At 38.9% G+C, this 19404-nt stretch overlaps 1 protein-coding gene across 1 annotated transcript in view; it reads left to right on the forward strand.

Moving 5' to 3' along the window:
• The first annotated feature begins 15754 nt into the window (after nt 1-15754).
• Nucleotides 15755-19404, forward strand: part of LOC146892162 (uncharacterized) — a 33104-nt gene continuing 29454 nt past the window's right edge. Inside the window, exon 1 of the mRNA XM_085698087.2 lies at nt 15755-16524. Coding sequence (XP_085554213.2) covers nt 15997-16524 — 528 coding nt within the window. The 5' untranslated portion in view covers nt 15755-15996. The remainder of the gene's footprint in view (nt 16525-19404) is intronic.

The raw sequence follows: 19404 nt of genomic DNA on the forward strand, positions 1-19404 counted from the left end.
CATACTTTCTCTTAAACCTTACAAAGTCTTCGTGTGTAGCTATAACAAGAGAGTTTTATTGTTTATTATTGCTTATTTGAGTCTTGGTTGTGCATCGACCCATGCCTCTTTGCTTGTCTCTTCATCTTCCTGTCAATTTCTTAAGGGTCCACCAAGCTATAGTTACTCTTCATATCTGTGAAGTCCCTCTAGAGCATGTGCTAAGGAATTACCTGCCTGCTTCCTTTTTGTGACCATTAAACCTTCTCTGTGCTAATGTTCTTAGTTCTGAAAAATTTCATTCAGTAAGGATTACACGATGTGAGGAATTGGAATAAACCCATACGACCATTAAAATAGAACTGACATGCATAATAATTATTTAGACTGCTACTCAAGACAGACACTATGATTGTTTGGTATGAATAAAAGCAAAGTGAGTGAGCACATCCATTGCTACAGATGCTGGGTTTTAGATACCCAGAATGTATTCATTTTGTAACTAAAAGGCTGGGCTATGTGACGAGCTTCTCCATGTTGTCATTGCCTCCAGACTCTGGGAACCATACGGATGTGTTTTATGAGTTTCCCTTTTGTAGATTCTCTGTTTAAGTGAGGCCATACAGTATTTATTTTGATAAGCCAGACTTATTTTACTTAGCATATGAATTTCTATATTGTTCCTCTACATTGTCACAAATGGCATCATTTTCTTCTTTTCAAAGTCAAATCACATTCCATTTTGTATATATACCACATTTATTTATTCATTAATTTCCTGATAGATACCTAGTGTGTTTTCTCACCTTCGTTATTGTAAATGATTCTACAGTGAAAATAGAGGTATATTTATATATTCAACATAGCTGTTTTATTTCCTTTGTATTATAGATGTGTGCATGTAATACACATGGTGGTTTGAATAAAAATAGTCTCAATAGGCATATAAATTTGAATACTTGGTCACTTCCTGGTACCTACAGATTCAGATGTAGAACTCTCGCTCCTCCAGCAGTGTGTCTGCCTGCGTGCTGCCGTACTTCCTGCCTGGCTGATGATGGATTAAAACTCTGCAACTGTAAGCAAGCCCTAATTAAATGCTTTCCTTTGTAAGAGTTGCAATGGTCATAGTGTGTCTTTACAGCAATAGTACACTGACTAAGACACACACACATGCGCTGAATTGATAGATAATATGATAGTTCAATTTTATAGTTTTTTGGAAACTTTATACTCTTTATGTAGTATAAAAATTCAGTTTACATTTCTGTCAACATTTTGCCTAAGTTCTTTCTTTTCCTTTGACAGAATTTTTATTTGTTATCTTTGTGTTGTTATCCATCTGGAGAGAGCGAATTTCTGTGTACCTAAGCTATTCTTGTATCTGATAATCCCCACTTCACCCTCTGAGTGCTTGGATCATAGGTGCAGGTGTCTACCACAATCCCAGATCAGTTGTTTTTGTGGTTAATCATGAGGTATGAAGTGATAATTTGTGATTTTGATTTGCATTTTTGAGTGTTTTTCTCATCTTTGTTGATCATTTTTTTTATGTCTTCTTTTGAGAAATATTTACTCATATCCATTCTCTGATTTGACTGTGGTTATTATTTATTTTGTCATTAATTGGCTTTTTGTACTTGCAACATTTTTCTTCACAATATAGTTGCTTTATAATTTTGTTGATTGTTTTGAACCACCCAAACAAATTGTCTTTAATTTAACATAATCCTACATATTACACCTTGCCTGGTCTTTAGTATTATATCCAAAAAATATGATTAAGATTAATGTCATGGAGTTATCTTCTAGGAGTTCTGAAGGTTTTGAACTTACATTTAAATCTTTAATCTGTTTTTTTCTTATCTTTCCTATATGATATAAAAAAGTATCCAATTTCAATCTTTTGCAAACATTTATCAAGTTTTCTCAACACCATTGAAGATTTCCTTATATATGTATATATACATGTATATATGTGTATTTTATAATACATATATATATATATATATATATGGAATTTATTAGGATTGCCCACACACAGGATTTATTAGAATAACTTAATGAAGTTTGCTTCTGTGGTTCTTGTTCTAGTTCCTACATGTTTTATTTCCAGATATTCTTCAGTTTGGGTTTTCTTTATTGATTTTCTTTGCATTTTCAGGTATTGAATTGTCTTTATTAATTTCCTTCCAATACTTGTTTGAGTTTTCATAAATTTCTAAAGACATTATTCATTTCTTTTTTATTGACCTCTACTATATCCATAAAGGCTATTTTAAGGTCCATCTTGTGCTTCTGCTATAGTAGATTTCCCGGGCTCTAGTGGAGACATATAGTCCTGGCTGTTATTGACTGTGTTTTTATGGTGGCATTTAGGCATCTAGGTTTGAAAAGATTGTAATTCTAGATGTTGATATTTGGTCTTGTCTTTGTTGAATGGGTATTTCCTTGGTTTCTGTTGCCTTCTCTGGTTTTTAGGAGAATATGGTGACTGTGTGTTGCCTCACAGGAAATTTTCTGGGGTGATCTGGAGAGGCATGGTCTCTGGGGATAAAATGTGTATCTAGATATTGGGGGCTGACACTCAGGAATGGGGACTGGCTTGGAGAGGGAGGTTGAGGAAGTCCATAGGAAGGAGGAGAGCAGGGTATTACATCAGGATCTGTGTAGTCCCCTGGAGGTGGAGGCAGAACGTGAGTAAAGGCCACAGCACAGGTCTACTACAGAGCTGGGTTGAAAATGGTAGGTTGGACTTGTGGGAATGGAGGGAAAGGTGAAGATGTCCTTCAGCTTGCTATGGCCTGAAGATTCCCAGGAAATGCCATTGAGTGGGGGACTGGGATAAGCCACTGGGTGGGGGCAAGGAAGTTTGGAGGGGAGGATCTGTGTGATCCGCTGGGGGATGGGAACAGGGTTTGGAGGAAGGAAGGATGCAGCACAGAGCTGCTGGTCTTCTGCAGAGCTAGGGCTGAGACTGGGGGATTGGATTCCGAGGAGGGGAAGGATAGGAGAAAGTCTGCAGTCAACAACTTTGCTTCCCTGTTCAGAGGGGTCTGTAGGCTCCCAGGGGTTGCCTGCTGAAGCTGGGGTCTGGAACAAAGCATTGCATGGGAGAAGAAGAGTTAGAAGGTGGTGATCTGCGTGATCCACTGGGGGAGAGGGAAGGGAGGCTACCTTTGAGACACAGCATACAAGTATTTATGAGAGAGAGCGGTACCCGGATGGCGCAGTTGCTTGCAATATAAGTCCCCCCCACTTTTTTTTTTTTTTTTAAAAAAAAGATTTTTAAAGATTCTACTACAGAAACACTGGCAATCTCAGGACCAAATTTTCAGAACATAAACTGCTTGAGGACAAACCTCTCCCAAAACACTGCAGCGGGTCCTGTGATTTTCACCATCTTCAGACAGCCAATGAGAAATTCAGCTGTTTGACAGGAAATAACCCAGAAATTGTACCCACATCATACCTTCTCATGTTCTCAAGACCCTTGTAACATTGCTACATGAAGAACAAATAAATATCTCTCAAAGTGTCTGTAGAATTTGTATTTTCTAGAATTCTACTAAATGTTTCCTGGGAAAACTGAATCATTCACACAGTCAAGGCCTTCATGCCAAGAACTTAAATCCCTTTATGTGTTGTACATTCTTATGCAACATAAGCAGAATATTAAGTGTTAATATATTTCCTTTGCTTTTCCTTATTAATTTTTTCTCAGTGTTGAGGATTCTGTACACGTTAAGTAATTTCTTTGCCAGTGAGCTGTACTTCTCGTTGACGGTTTGTAAAGAAATGTGTGGAAGGGACTTTATGCACATGGCTGATGCCCCACTGCCTATGTATCTATTCCAATCTTCTTTTTCAGAAGGTTTTATTGCTGACAAGAGATAAGACAGCAAAGTCTTTTTTAAATACATATTTACTCCATGGGCTACATATTTCTTCAATCTTTTTTAAAAAAAGATTTATCTATTTTTATGTATGAGTATTAGAATATCCATTCTTTGGCTCTTTATTCTTCTTATTTTTTTTTACATTTCTTGGCAGGATTATTTCAAAAATTCCACAGATTCAACAGATGAACAGGTAATGAAAAAGCGATATATACAGACAGTGCAATTTTATGTAGTCTTAAAGAAAATGAAATTGATGGAACTCACTGGGGAATAGTTTATTAAGTGAGGTACCTTAGGCTCTGAAAGATGAAGAGTGTATGTTTTCTCTATAGACGAGCTTCCAGTTATACACGCATATTTCGGGGAGGCCTGATGTCAGGCACTAGAATGCATTGCTAGACTCTGTGGGAGAGTAGAGTAGAGCAGTACAGCTGGGATGAGGGACAGGGAGGAGGGAAGAACAGGGAGGTCACCCATATTCGCGTATGAAAGCCAAGGACATAAGCCCAACTTGTTAGGCTGTATGTTCATTAAAAAGGAAAGCATACCTACAGTCACCTCTCACCCCTAGTCTGGTGACCTCACAGCTACCTTTATCAAGTGACAAATCCCCTTCCTTTCCTCTTCCCATATGTTAATCCTGGAGTCTGTGACTTGCCTTGGAGAGCAACAGGGATACAGTGTGTGGCTTGTAAGAAGTCTGGAAGCTTCCACTTTCATTCTTGCAAAGATTCTTAGTATAGATTAACAAATGGTACAGACTGAGAAAGTCAAGGAGACAGATGGTCTGCGTGGAGAAAAAGTGTAAGAATCCAAGCCCCACAACTGTGAGCAAGACTCCTCAGATTCTCCAGCCCTTGTTAAGAGACCTTGTTGCTAAGACTCCAGGGAGCATGAGACATGAACTATGACCTCTGTTTCCATTCCTAATCTGTGGTTTGTGAAGAATACAGTGAAGGTTGGTTTCAGCTCCTGAGTGTTGGAATGGAAGTTTATGCAGCAATGATTACTGGAACTCTTTTATCCCCCTTGACCTCACATATCTTTCAGCGGGGAGAACCATTCTAATGCATTGTTTTGGTGTTTCTTCACAGAGCAATCGTCTGGTTACACAAGAGCTGTAACTGAATTAATGCCACCTTGTATGTCTCTAGGAAAAAATCTCAAGATTAGTCTGATAAAGTTCTGCAACTGTCAGTGTGATTTTGAAAGGCAGCTTTGTTATGACTTGATTATTTGGATTCATGGCATTATACAAGTCACTAGATCACACAAGGCAATGGTGCCGTTCCTCTCCAAGTCTCTCTCAACTCTACCCAAAGTTCTTAAAACCATCGTCCTATCAGCAGCCTCAGAGAGAACCACAATCACAGTAGAGACTTCATGTGGATAGGAATAAAAGCAAGGAAGAGAATGGAAATTTAACATCAAACTTAGAGACAGTTCAGTGTACTTGTTCTAGAGTATGTTTTTAGTTTTTTATTTTAGAGTAAAATTAATAAGATGAAGTAAAGCAAAAACAATAGTATGGAGTGACAACATGAGTCCTAGTAAATGCCTTACTTCTGTAATAAAAGAAAAATAAAAAATTGAGGGAAGAGAGATTAAATGACAGAGCAAAATGTGACACCAACAGATCAAATAATAGCCATGGTTTTATGATGACTAAAATAAAGGAAGGCATTTTCTGAATAAAATATTTTTTAAAAGTGATGTATGTGATAAAACTCCCCCCCCCTTTTTTCCCAAAGATAGGTGAGTCATACATAAAAGAATAGAATTGGATTGCTGAGAAGAGGTTTTGGTCACTTTCCTTTAAATAATTAAATTTAACCTTTTTGATTGGTTAGAAATGTCTTCCTATCTTTACTTCTCTGACAGGTACGCAGGGGAAACTATGCCTTCTTTATCTGTCTTTATTTATTCCATTAATGTCTCAGTAACAGCAGCTTGTATGGCATAAGCGCGGGGGCTGTCTCGGTTTTCAGAGGAAAGCCATTCATTTGGTGCCTTCCCTTCAGTAAGAGGCATGCTCTCAGCTGCGCGTGGCTGGAAGCCAGAGAAGCAATTTCCTTTCTTTTAAAAGGGCTAAGAAAGCATCTGATTGTATCAGGAAGAGGCTTTTCAGTTCTCAAGGTGAAAGAACACTTGCTTCTTTTGAAGATATAGTAGAAATAAGATACAGTAGTGAGAGACAGGGCTGACCAGTTAGACAAATCCAGGAAGGGTAGGACACAGTCTGTCTACAAGCGATCTCAATGCAAATTAGCAGAGCAGGAGAACAGTATCACCTTTTCCGAATCCCTGTACTACTTGGCTTAACTTTTCATCTTATTTTACTTGCTCTGTGTTTAATATATAGTGAAGGTAGGCACTTTTGAAGTACAATGTGACGTTTTGATTTATGTGTTGTTGGGTAACAATCAGCACCAAAGGATTTGTCCATCTAATACTGTAAAATTTCTTGACAAGAATGGTAAAGACCATCACTTCCCTCCGCTTTTTAAAAAATATTTTTTATATTTATAATTTAAAAAATATTTAAAACAATTTCTAAATTTAAATACATTTTGATCAGATTCTTCCCCTTCCTTCTCTTTCCAGATGCTCTCTGCCTCCCTTGGACCCACCCAACTTGGTTTTCTCAAAACAGACAAACAAAAAGCCAATATGACAACACCACCCCCACCAAGAAAATGAAATTAAACTATACTTAAACAGAAAAAAACAAACAAACAGAAAAACAAAACACGACAAAACAAAAAAGCTAAAACAACCAAATTGTAACTCGCTGGCCTCGAACTCACAGAGATCCACTTGCCTCTGCCTCCCAAGTGGTGGGATTAATGGCATGTGTTCTTTTAACTTACTAGTGTGGGATTTTTCCTGCTTTTTTATGTAGGCATTTAGTGCTATGAACTTTCCTCTTAACACTACTTTCATTGTGTCCCACAAATTTGGGTATGTTGTGTGGTCATTTTCATTAAATTTTAGGAAGTCTTTAATTTCTTCCTTTATTTCTTCCTTGACCCACTGATGATTCAGGTGAACACTGTTTAATTTCCATGTGTTTGTGTGTTTTCTGAAATTAGTGTTGCTATTGAATTCTAATTTCAAGCCATGGTGATCTGATAAGATACATGAAACTCACCTAGGGGACTAGATGGCAGGAAATCATCAAATTGAGAGCTGAAATAAACAAAATAGAAATAAAGAAAACAATATAAAGAATCAATGGGACAGAGTTGGTTCTTTGAGAAAATCAACAAAATAGACAAGCCTTTTTCCAAACTAACCAAAAGGCAGAGAGAGAATATCCAAATTAACAAAATCAGAAATGAAAAGGGGGACATAACAACAGACACAGAAGGAATCCAGAGAATCATCAGGTCCTATTTTGAAAACCTATACTCCACAAAATTGAAAAACTTAAAAGAAATAGACAATTTTCTAGATAAATATTACTTACCAAAATTAACAAGACCAGATAAGAAAATTAAATAGACTTGTAACTGCTAAAGAAATAGAAACAGTCATCAACAGTTTCCCAGCCAAATAAAAAAGCCCAGAACCAGGTGGTTTCAGCACACAATTCTACCAGATTTTCAAAGAACTAATACCAAATCTTTTCAAATTGTTACACACAATAGAAACAGAAGGAATATTAATAAACTCTTTTTATGAGGCTACCATTACCCTGATACCCAAACCACATAAAGATATTACTAAGAAAGACAATTAAAGACCAATCTCACTCATGAATACCAATGCAAAAATATTCGATAAAATACTGGCAAATCGAATTCAAGAACACATAAAAAAAATCATCCACCATAAATAAGTTGGCTTCATGCCAGAGATGAAAGGATGGTTCAACGTATGAAAATCTATCAATGTAATCCACCATATAAACAAACTGAATAAAATCCCACATGATCATCTCATTAGCTGCTGAAAAAACCTTTGACAAAATGCAATATCCCTTCATGATAACGATCTTGGAGAGAACAGGGATACAAGGAACATACCTAAATATAATAAAGGCATTGTATAGCAAGCCAACAACCAAATTCAAACTAAATGGAGAAAAACTCAAAGTGATTCCACTGAAATCAGGAAAAAGACAAGGTTGCCCATTTTTTTCTATATCTATTCAACATAGTTCTTGAGGTTCTAGCTAGAGAAATAAGACAGTAAAAGGAGATCAAGGGGATGCAAATTGGAAAAGAAGTCAAACTCTCAGGATTTGCTGATGATATGATAAGTACATAAGTGACCCCAAAAATTTTACCAGGGAACTTCTACAAATCATAAACATATTCAGTAATACAGCAGAATACAAGATTAACTTGAAAAAATCAGTAGCTCTCCTTTACACAGATTATAAACGGGCTGAGAAAGAAATCAGAGTAACATCACCCTTTACAATATCCACAAATAACATAAAATATCTTGAAGTAACTCCAATCAAACAGTTGAAAGACCTGTATGACAAGAATTTTAAATCTTTGAAGAAAGAAATTGAAGAAGACACCAGAAAATGTAAAGATCTCCCATGCTTTTGTGTAGATAGAATTAACAAAGTAAAAATGACAATCTTACCAAAAGCATTCTACAATTCAATGCAATCCCCATCCAAATTTCAGCAAAATTCTTCATAGATCTTGAAAGAACAATACTCAACTTCATATGAAAAACAAAAAAAACTAACAACAACAAAAACAACAACAACATCAAACCCCCCCAGGATAGTCAAAACAATACTGTACAATAAAGGGACTTCTGGAAGCATTACAGTCCCTAACTTCAAACTACAGAGCTACAGTACTGAAAATAGCCTATTATTGGAATTAAAACAGACAGGAGAACCAATGGTACTGAATGGAAGACCTGGATTTCAATCCACACAATTTTGAACACTTGTTTTTTGACAAAGAAGCAAAAAATATCAAACGGAAAAAAGAATGCATATTCAATAAATGGTGCTGGCATGACTGGATATCAACATGTAGAAGAATAAAAATAAATCCATATCTATTACCATGCAAAAAACTCAAGTCCTAATGGGTCAAAGACCTCAACATAAAGCCAACCACACTGAACCTCATAGAAGAGGCAGTGGGAAGTACACTTGAATGCATTGGCACAGGAGACCACTTCCTATATATATAACCTCAGGAGCATAGACACTGAGAGCAACAATTAATAAATGGGACCTCCTGAAACTGAGAAGCTTCTGTAAAGCAAAGGACACAGTCAACAAGACAAAACGGCAGCCTATGGAATGGAAAAAGATCTTCACCCCACCCTACATCAGACAGAGGACTGATCTCCAAAACATACAAAAAGCTTGAGAAATTGGTCATCAAAAGAACAAATACTCCAGTAAAAAAAATGGGGTACAGACCTAAACAGAGAACTCTCAACAGATGAATCTAAAATGGCTGAAAGACACTTAAGGAAATGCTCAACATCCTTAGTCATCAGAGAAATGCAAATCAAAACAACTCTGAGATTCCATCTTACACCTGTAAGAATGACTAAGATCAAAAACACTGATGACAATTAATGCTGGAGAGGATGTGGGGTAAAGGGAACATCGCTCCATTGCTAGTGAGAGTCCAAACTGGTACAGCCCCTTTTGTCATCAGTATGGAGATTTCTCAGAAAATTAGGAAACAACCTGCATCAAGACCCAGCAATGCCACTTTTGGGTATATACCCAAAAAATGCTTAATCATACCATAAGGACATGTGCTCAACTATGTTCATAGCAGTAGTATTTGTCAAAGCCAGAACCTGGAAACAACCTAAAAGCCCCTCAACCAAAGAATGGATTATGAAAATGTGGTACATTTACAAAATGGAATACTACACAGTGGAAAAAAATAATGACATCTTGGAATTTGTGAGTAAATGGATGGATCTAGAAAACATTATATTGAGTGAGGTAACCCGGACCCAGAAAGACAAATATACATACTCACTCATAAGTGGTTTTTAGACATAAAGCAAACAAAAACTAGCCTAAAATACATAATCCTGGAGAACCTAGATGACAAAGAAGACCCTAAGAGAGATATACCTGGATCTAATCTACATGGGAAGTAGAAAAAGACAAGATAGATCTCTTGAGGAAATTGGGAGCTTGGGGATCATGGGAGAGGGTATAAGGGGAGGGGAGTGGAAGGGAATGGAGCAGAGAGAAATATATAGCTCAATAAAAATAATTAAAAAAAAGGTGTGTGCCTCCATCACCACCACCCAGTGAAAAGATATTTTTAATCTAATATATTCTATCATTTTTTAATTACAGCATTGTATATTTGCTATAGTGACACCTATAGCAAGATTCCCATAATTCTGGAATTCCTGTAGATATTATTCCATTCCTTACCTTTTCTCTCTTTCTGGTATTTAAGTTTGCTGGATTTGACATCATCTTAAACTTTTATACTTATGTATTGAGATAGAAAAACAGGGGAGTCTGTTTAACAGAATGCGAACAGAACATTAGGGAAGCAAGACCTTAAATTCAAAGTTGGAAATTTAAACAGACCTAAGAGGAACCAGTAGTTCTTGATCTAACTGAGAAGACTCAAAGAAGCTAGAGCTTATGCAAAAAATATGAGTTGGGATTTATTATGTATTTTCTTCAATAAATAAATTGTGTCTGTCTAATGTAAAATTGTGAAACTCTCTGATAATAAAATAGTCTAAGTGCCATAATGCTTGTATTTCATAATCTATTACACAAGTCCTGGCTGTGATAGTTGGATGGCCATCTGTGATCATGGAATATTTTCAAAATGTGCCATATGGCAATTGCTCAGCTGCCGCATAGCCAGTTGGAACATCACTTGCCTTGTTTAATATGTGGAATATAACACTCCTTTTTACTCCCCATATTACTTGTCATCCAACAGCATCCATCATCCTGCTATTTATCGGAAGTTCCTCCCTCTTTTTGCCTTTCAACAATACCCATTATTCAGTACTTCCGATTGATCTAAATTTTACTAAAATAACTATATTTGCTCCTACTACTTGTTTCTAAAATTTAACACCCATAGAACATTGTATTATAGGGGTTGGAGAGATGACCCCGTGTTTTAGAGTCCTTGATCCTCTTGTAGAAGAGCCAGTTTTGGTTCCTAGCATACACATGGTGACTTAAAACCATCTGCCCCTGCAGTGCTGCAGGGTCTACTGCTCTCTTCTGATCCTCAGTAACACTGGACAGGCAGACATACATGTAGGGAAAACATTCCTACACAAAACCAATATAAATAAATATAAAAGGAAAAGTAGAATATTTGATGCTGTATAGCCTCTATGGAACATAGTATCTTTCCCAGCTATTGGGTTTCCAGATTGTCATGTGAAAAGACAACTCACTTCACCTAATCCATGACATGAATGTCATATTACCATGGCAGACAAAAAAGCATCAATAAAAAGAATTATGAAGAGCTACTTTTCTCAATAAAATATTGGCTACTTAGAAGACATTTAAAGCTTTATAGATTTCCAAGCAGAAACACTGACATCTTACAGGAACTCTTCAAAATTCTGGAACAAAAAAACCACCCATACAATCTGGCCTAGAGGAGCACATAATCCCACCCCAAATTATCTTCATAATTGTTGAAAATATGTTTTGTCTGTGAGATCAGCAAAGGCCTAGTAAAATATGTCAATGTACTTGGAAAACTGATATATATATATAAAAGCTGATCTTGAAGAATATGAACAGGAATTGCTGTGGCTTGTGTTTACAATGGTTATAAATAGTATGTGATGGTTGCTTGGTCCCCAGATAGGGCATGGAGGTAGTTAAACATTGACTTCCTTATAAGATTATTTCATAAAATTGCTGGTTAAAATAAATTCAAATAGTAGTAAGTAGAATAAGGAAGTGTGTAGTTCAGATATAATTTCCATTCTAACATTTCTATAAAGATTTTTGTAAAAATGTTTCTATTCTTTACTTTTTCTATATCTATCCTGAAATGTCAAACTTTTGTCTATTTCTTGGCATTTATTAATACATTGCTTAAAATTTGTCCAAAACTTGTTTAATATAACTAAAACTTTCTAATTTTGGGCATGATGTATTACTAACTTTCTAATTTTGGACATGATGTATTACTTACTTTATTTATTTTGTTCTTCTTATATTTCCAAATATGCATACTTAGAATAATGATGAATTATTAGGTTATACATTATTATGCAGTGAGTACTTAAATATCTCTTTCAGAGATGATCCAAGTTGTTATATTCCTATTTTTCAATGGACATTTTCTTTGGCCTTCTTAAAATCTGAGTTAGAATCTCTCTCCTCTCCTGTGTGTGTGTGTGTGTGTGTGTGTGTGTGTGTGTGTGTGTTTGCTCTAGTTTGTATATAACTATCAACAAATCACCCTTATACTGTGACTACAGTGCATAACTCTTCAGTCCTGTGAACTTGCAGACATACCCACTAATTCCATGTTTTTGAAGATATCCTGCTGGAAGAGATTTTCTTCTTACTCTCGTCTAGAAGAGCTTGCTACTCAGCTGGTCCATTGCAGGTTAGGTATGGTTCCGTGATCTTCCTAAATATTCATCCTAGAAATTCCAATATCATTTCCTTCCATTAATTTATCAGTGTCTGGGTTTTATATCTTCTTTGTTTTTTTTCATCCTGATTTTGGTGACATGCCTTCTACTAACTTTTGAACAACAAATTCATGAAAGATCAAGTTCATACCATTTTGTGAACATGAATATGTCTTTATCTACTCCCACACTCCGTTTCCGATTGAGCTGTTATTAACTATGATATGAAAATAATATTCACTCATAATTTTTAAATTGTTTATTTATTTTGGTTGTTTAGTACCTAGCATCACTACTTAGCAGGTCCATGCTCGTTTTCTTTCCTCTTTGGGAATTTTGTCCTTATGTCCTAAATTTAAAGCAATAAGTACTAGATTATGCCTCCTGTACTGAGCTTTTTTTGATTTTTCATTTTGAATTTCAATTATTTCTGCAAGTATTAATTTGTAATTCTTCTGTCTTTTCTTGTACTAATGACCCATATTTTATATGTTTAATTTCATGTATCTTTTATTTTAATTGTGTGTATATCATTGTCTAATTGTTATTTTCATTTTTCCTATTACATTTCTTATTTGTAGGCATTTTCACTGCTTGCTTGTATCCTTTTAAAGATTTATTATTTTTAAAATATACATGCATATTTTATATACATGTATATAAAAATGTACATGTGTGTTTGTGTGTATGTGCACATACGTATGTACAGGTGACTGCAGAGGTCAGAAGAAGGTGTCAGATCCTCTGAAACTGGAGTTACATGTGGTTGTGAGCTGTCTTATGTGGGTGCTGGAAACTGCTCAGGTCCTCTGCAAGAACAGCATACGCTTTTAAATGCTATGTTATCTGTCTAACTTCTGTGGTTTTTTTTATAAGCTGATTTTATTTAGTAAAAGCAGTGTCCATGGGCTAGAAGAATATAACCTCATATATAGATACATACTTGAGTTTTTCCTAATATTATTATTTTATCCAAAATTGTTTCTTTTCCTTTAAAAAATGCTGCTTTAAATTGGAAGCTTTCTTCAAATACCTAGAGAATTTTGGCTGCTAGTAAATGTATAAAAATGAATCACTAGCTTGTGGGACTGAACTTTTTCCTGCCTTGTTAGGTAACCTAGTTCCACTGTTTGGTCCGTGAACTTTTGACCATGTTTTTTATTTTTTTCCCGCCTAGATATTTTCATCAATCTGTTTAGATTCTCTAGAGAAAAATTAAATCCACTTCTTTCCAGAAAGGTCTAACACTGGTCGCTGGCATTAGAATTAGATGAGAAAGGTTGGAGAGTTCTCATTGTTCAATGTGCAACCTGTAAGAGGATTCTCCTGTTTCCTGTATTTTCTACATTCATTCCTTCTGGTTCATTCTCAATAGAAGATAAACCCCAGTTTTCAGCAGAAGTGGGACTCAGCTGTGGTGTAATTATGTATCCATGTCTATGTTCAACTTTCTAGTTATGGATACTTTGGATTGGCAGTGTTTCAGAATCTTGTTCCTCCCCTCCCACCGGAATTTTCTCTATATATTTTTATCCTTTCTCTTATTTTTCAGTTTAAAGTTTTTTTCTTTTGATTTACCTTTCTCTAGTCTCAGTTACTAGTTTTCTCTAGCTTACAAGTTAGTGTTTGTTATCTTTCCTTGGATATTTGTAATTTATCCTTATTTATTCCTTGAATATTTGTAAGTTTGTTATTTGTAATTTAACAATCTGCACCATTAGCTCAGTAAAACGCTATTAGGAAATAAGAGTGTGCTTCAATTTACCTTGTAAACAATTTAAACCATTTGGAATATCTAGGTTTTCATAGTTTTTTTTTTTTAAGACATGAGATTATTTAAAATGCTGACCTAAGCACGAACAATGCTAGATAGTCTGCAAAACTGAAAAACAAATAAACACCCACAAACAGCTTAAACTTTTAAAAATGTTAAAAGCAAACCCTTGAAAAACAAATAGCGTATCTATTGCCATGTGCTTAATAGACGACTTAATATCTCTGAAAGGTTTGCAGTACTCTCGGTAGACCAGTCCCTTATTAATCATTTTAACTTTTATAATGAAGGAAGTGCCAAAATATCTCCTCACTGCAGCTGCGTATTCCCAGTCCAGAACATTCTTTCCAGTATGACTTGATTATGTTCATCAACTTTGTAACAACCTTCTTATGTTGGACGAGAGAGTAGAGAGAGTAAAGAATTATGTCTTGACACTTCTTGGAATAGAATCAGAGTGCTAAAATGAATTTTGATGGGGAATGGTATTTAGTTGTGAGGAGCAGCAGTTGTCTGTGAAAGAACTGATCTGCTCACTGTATAGAAAAAAAAACAATTAAAAAAAGAAAATCGCTTTTGAAATCTGAATCATCTTCATTTTTAGGAGACTGGGCCCACCAGTTATTTCATCGGTCTGTCTTTAAATTGTCTATTTAGATTTCAGTCTTGGGGTCAATACGAGCTTCGAAGTCACTATGAGGACGAGGGTTTGAACGCCTGAACTTTCACCTCTGCTGGCCTGCTGGGATTATTATTACTGCCCGGCTGCTCTCACTAGTCTTTTCTATTACATGGTAGGACGGGTTGGAGCCCACCTGTCAGCGCCCTCCCTTGAGTACCATCAAGACAGAGGTCCGCCAATGGCCCAGAGAGCCCTACCAGTGGTGGTGATGGGGAATTAGAGCGCATGATGTCATTTCCGGGTGCCTCTCCTATAAAAGGCAGTAGCGTGCGAGGCGGGCACCAGTTGCTGTCTTCGCCCTCTGCCAGTTGCTGATTGTGGTGCCCGCAGACGCAGACCCTGGAAGGAGCGAAGGCTGGGCTGTCAGTTGGCGGCCTGGTTTCCACCAGTGCGAGCGAGGGCTGCGTGAGTCGGGTGCCGAGGGAAGCCCCGGGGTGCAGGCGTCTCTGTGACCTGAGCAAGGCACAGTGGGCCGAGGGCGGCAGCGGCGGGTTGTAGGTGACAGCGAGGCCTTCGTGCTTCCCGCTCCTCACAGGGCAGCGAGGCCCAGGTCTTCCCGCTCCTCACAGGGCCGCGAGACCCCGGTCTTCCCGCTCCTCACAGGGCCGCGAGACCCTGGTCTTCCCGCTCCTCACAAGGCCGCGAGGCCTGGGCTTTCCCGCTCCTCACAGGGCAGCGAGGCCCAGGTCTTCCCTCTCCCCTCACAGGGCCGCGAGGCCGAGGGTCTTCCTGCTCCTCACAGGGCAGTGAGGCTAGCAGGAGTCGCGCCCCTCACAGGGCAGCGAGGCCGAGGGTCTTCCCGCTCCTCACAGGGCCGCGAGCCCCCGGTCTTCCCCGCTCCTCACAGGGCAGTGAGGCCTTCGTGCTCCCCACTCCTCACAGGGCAGCGAGGCCTTCGTGCTCCGCACTCCTCACAGGGCAGCAAGGCCTTCGTGCTCCCCGCCCCTGTGCGCCTCTGAGCGACCAGGCCAGGTCCCTGGTCCCGTGACTGTGCTGCTTGGCAGGGCAGCCAGGCCTTCTCTATCCCAGCTTCCGCAGGACCCGCGTGCTCTGCGATGGCGGCCCCGCACGGGCCTCCCAGCCCGATGCAGTCCCTCCGGGAGGAGGCCGTGTGTGCCATCTGCCTGGATTACTTCCAGGACCCCGTGTCCATCGCCTGCGGGCACAACTTCTGCCGGGACTGCGTGACCCAGCTGTGGGGCAAGGACGAGGAGCCGGAGCGCGGGGCGGCCGTGAGGGAGTTCGTGTACCGCGGGCCTCGGGAGGGGGCCCCCGGCGGCCACGGCCACCCTCCCAGCCCTTCGGGCCTCGTGGACCCGGGCTGGAATGCCGTGGGGCGCTGGAGCGGGACGCTGGTCCAGGACCTGAGAATCCGGGTCTTTCCCGATGAGCGGGAGGCGCTGCTCCACAACGGCCACCACTACCACCACCTCGGCCGCTACCGCCACCGCCACATCTTCCGGCGTGGGCTCCCGCACCCCCGGGTGCGCCGGCAGCTCTACGCGAACACCGGGCCCCGCTCCCCGCCCCGCACCCCACCCCGCACCCCACCCCGCACCCCGCCGCGGCCCCGCATCCCGCAGGTCTTCAGCTGCCCGCAGTGCAGGAGGACATTTCCCAGCCGCAGCTACCGCCCCAATTTGCAGCTGGCCAACATGGTCCACATCATCCGCCAGATTAGCCGCACCGCCTGAAGTTGGCCAAGCGCGCGCCCCGAGTGTGAGGAGGCCCTGCTGACCTCCTGTGAGGTGGAAAAAAAAAAAATGGAGTGTGTCTAGATTCCAGGCCCCACAAGCATCACAGTTAAATGAAGTGTTTCAGGAACACAAGGATCACCCCCCCACCCCCCCTCCCCAGACCTGCAGTGCCTTATCGGCCCAGTGCTGCCCCAGTACTGGGGAGAAATCAAGGCATTCCAAACATCACCTTTGGTTCAGTCTTAAATCAGAATTAGAATGCTTGTTTGCCTAACATGCTGCGTCCTTCCCCCCAATTTATTTCGAGTTAATGGCTAGTTTCATATTGGTTTCTGTTAGCTGAGAATTTTCTTACGGGAATGAGGAAAACTTGCTTTGCTTTGCTTTGCTTTGCTTTGAAATTTGAAACAGTATGTTTTCATGAGCTTGACATTTGATTACTTAAAATATTTTTGAACTTATTATTAGGTGATTTGGGGACATTCTTGGAGTCTGTCAATAGTACTATAATAATGCCATAGCTTAAATTTTTGGCAAAAGTTGAAATGTCGCCAAGAAGTGCTGTTCTGTCAGTGTCTATGGATTGTCTGTTAGAAAGGTTCTCTGTCATAAACTGAGAAAAACTGTATGCTTTGTTCCCATTTGCTTTTGAATATCTGAACACCTGTCATTGTTTTTGTCAGATCTAAAGTTCCTTGGTTGTTGAGAACTGCATTCAGCATTTGGATAACAATCCTAACATTAGATTACCAGTGGAAAATTAAAACTGAAAACATGAAACTTTAAAAAGTTAAAACTTTGGACAGAATTTTAACAGTAGTGTTGACCCTGAAATGCACTGGCTCTGAACTGGCAATAGGAAAATACTAACATTTTCATTGTGAAGTATTTAAAGCAAAACTTGCCAAGAACAGCATATATAGGTATATGTGAGCAAATTCATAAAAAAGTGCCTAATTTTGTTGGCTCACAACCAAATTTAAGAACCAGATTAATGAATATTATATTCTTAAACTTAAAAATTAATGGTAATATACAAAATAATAGATTTCATTATGACACTTTCGTACTTGTGTATCATTGTGCTCTACTCACATTTTCTCCTGTTACACTTAAACTGGCTCATCCTTTTCCTCCAGCTAGTCTGTAATATCACATGATGTCATATATAAAATTTCTAATCTTAAATTTTAGATGAGAAAGTATATTCATTATTCACCATTACCCTTTCTAGCGCCCCCATCTTCCTCCTTACCTTTAGAGCCCCCTTTCTTGTATAATAACCCTTTATTAATGTTATTTCAGGAAATTTAGAAATACGTTAGGAGATGTGTTTAAGACATGTAAAAGCTAATATATGGCAGCTCTGAGGGGAGAAATGGATTTTTACCTTGATGTCCAGTTTTTACTGAAGCACGTCAAGAAGAATTTGTGGAATTTAAGCAAGTCTGACTGTTTTGACAAAAGAAAAACAAACTTGTATGTAAACTGTATATAGAGATAAGGATTTATTGCATTTATTTTTCAAATTTCTCTTTACATTTTTGTTTTTGTTCTTTTTTTTTCCTTGCTGAGTGTAGCTGGGAGGAAACTGTAAATCTTCTTAAAAGTGATTTATGTTTTATTACATTTTATACAATACTCAGTAAAGAGAAATTTTTTCACAGTGACATGCTTACATTTTCTAAATAAAGTTTTCATTTTAAAGTTAAAAGAGACTGAATGAAAATTTAATTTCTTTTTTAAATCCTCATTTTAATATTTTTCCCCACTCCCCTTCTACCCTCCCTGAAAATTTAATTTCAAAGAATAAATGTTGAAAGTAGTCATATCAGTAAATATTGAAGACAAGATGATTAAAAAAATGGAACAGTAAATATTTTCTAAATTAGAATCAGAATGACCTTCATTCCAAAAAACTGCAATCCTGGAACTTTATTTATATTTATCCTTACCATCTTTCACATCATGCATCCAGATACCATTCATTTCCCATCCCTTTGTATCTGCTTTATTCACTTGCAAAATCAACCTCCCCCCCCAATAAAATTGAAGAGAAGAAAAAAAAAAATCTCGTGATGGATGCTGTAGTTGACACAGTGAGTCACCCAGTAAACTCGTTTGGTCCATATATCTTTAATTGCAAATGACAGTCATTGGCCTTGTTTGAGGCCTCTGATTTCTGCTGCAGTATTGATGCTGGGCCCTTACTCCTCCTCCTTCTCTTGGTTTTCCTGTTGTTGCCTTGTGTCATTTAGATAATAAAGGTTTGGGTCTGTGGGTCAGGTCCCTTCATGTGCTTCAGCAGATTACAGATGGAATAGATGTTGGGGTGTGCTAACTCATAACTCTGGTTCTGGGCCTGTGTGGTTGCAGGATTCGTCAACCCACCTGCTCTTTGCCATTCTCACCACCAGGACGAGCTCTCCAACATTTCCCTGTCTAGTTCACCCCTTGAGCAGCAATGAGTAAGGGGTTGGGGCTCAGTCCTTAGTGTCAGCTCTTCCACACCAACACCTTCAGGGCCAACTACTGAAGTGCAGGGGCCACTCCAGAGTGCTGCAGCTGATGCGGGGCATGGACAGGTATCCTGCTCTCAAGACCACGGGGCCAGTTCTCCCACCTGTCTCAGTTTTAGAGGGAAGAAGTAGGGGTAGGGCATCTCTTCCCTGTCCATGGCCCAAGCTGCCATATGGCAGATGAGGGGCAGGGCAGGGTCTCCGATGCTCATGTTTTGGGGTGACTCACCTGTGCCCCTGTCAACAG

The sequence above is a fragment of the Myodes glareolus genome, chromosome 12, assembly GCF_982192425.1.
Source record: "Myodes glareolus chromosome 12, mMyoGla1.1, whole genome shotgun sequence".
Lineage (NCBI taxonomy): Eukaryota > Metazoa > Chordata > Mammalia > Rodentia > Cricetidae > Myodes > Myodes glareolus.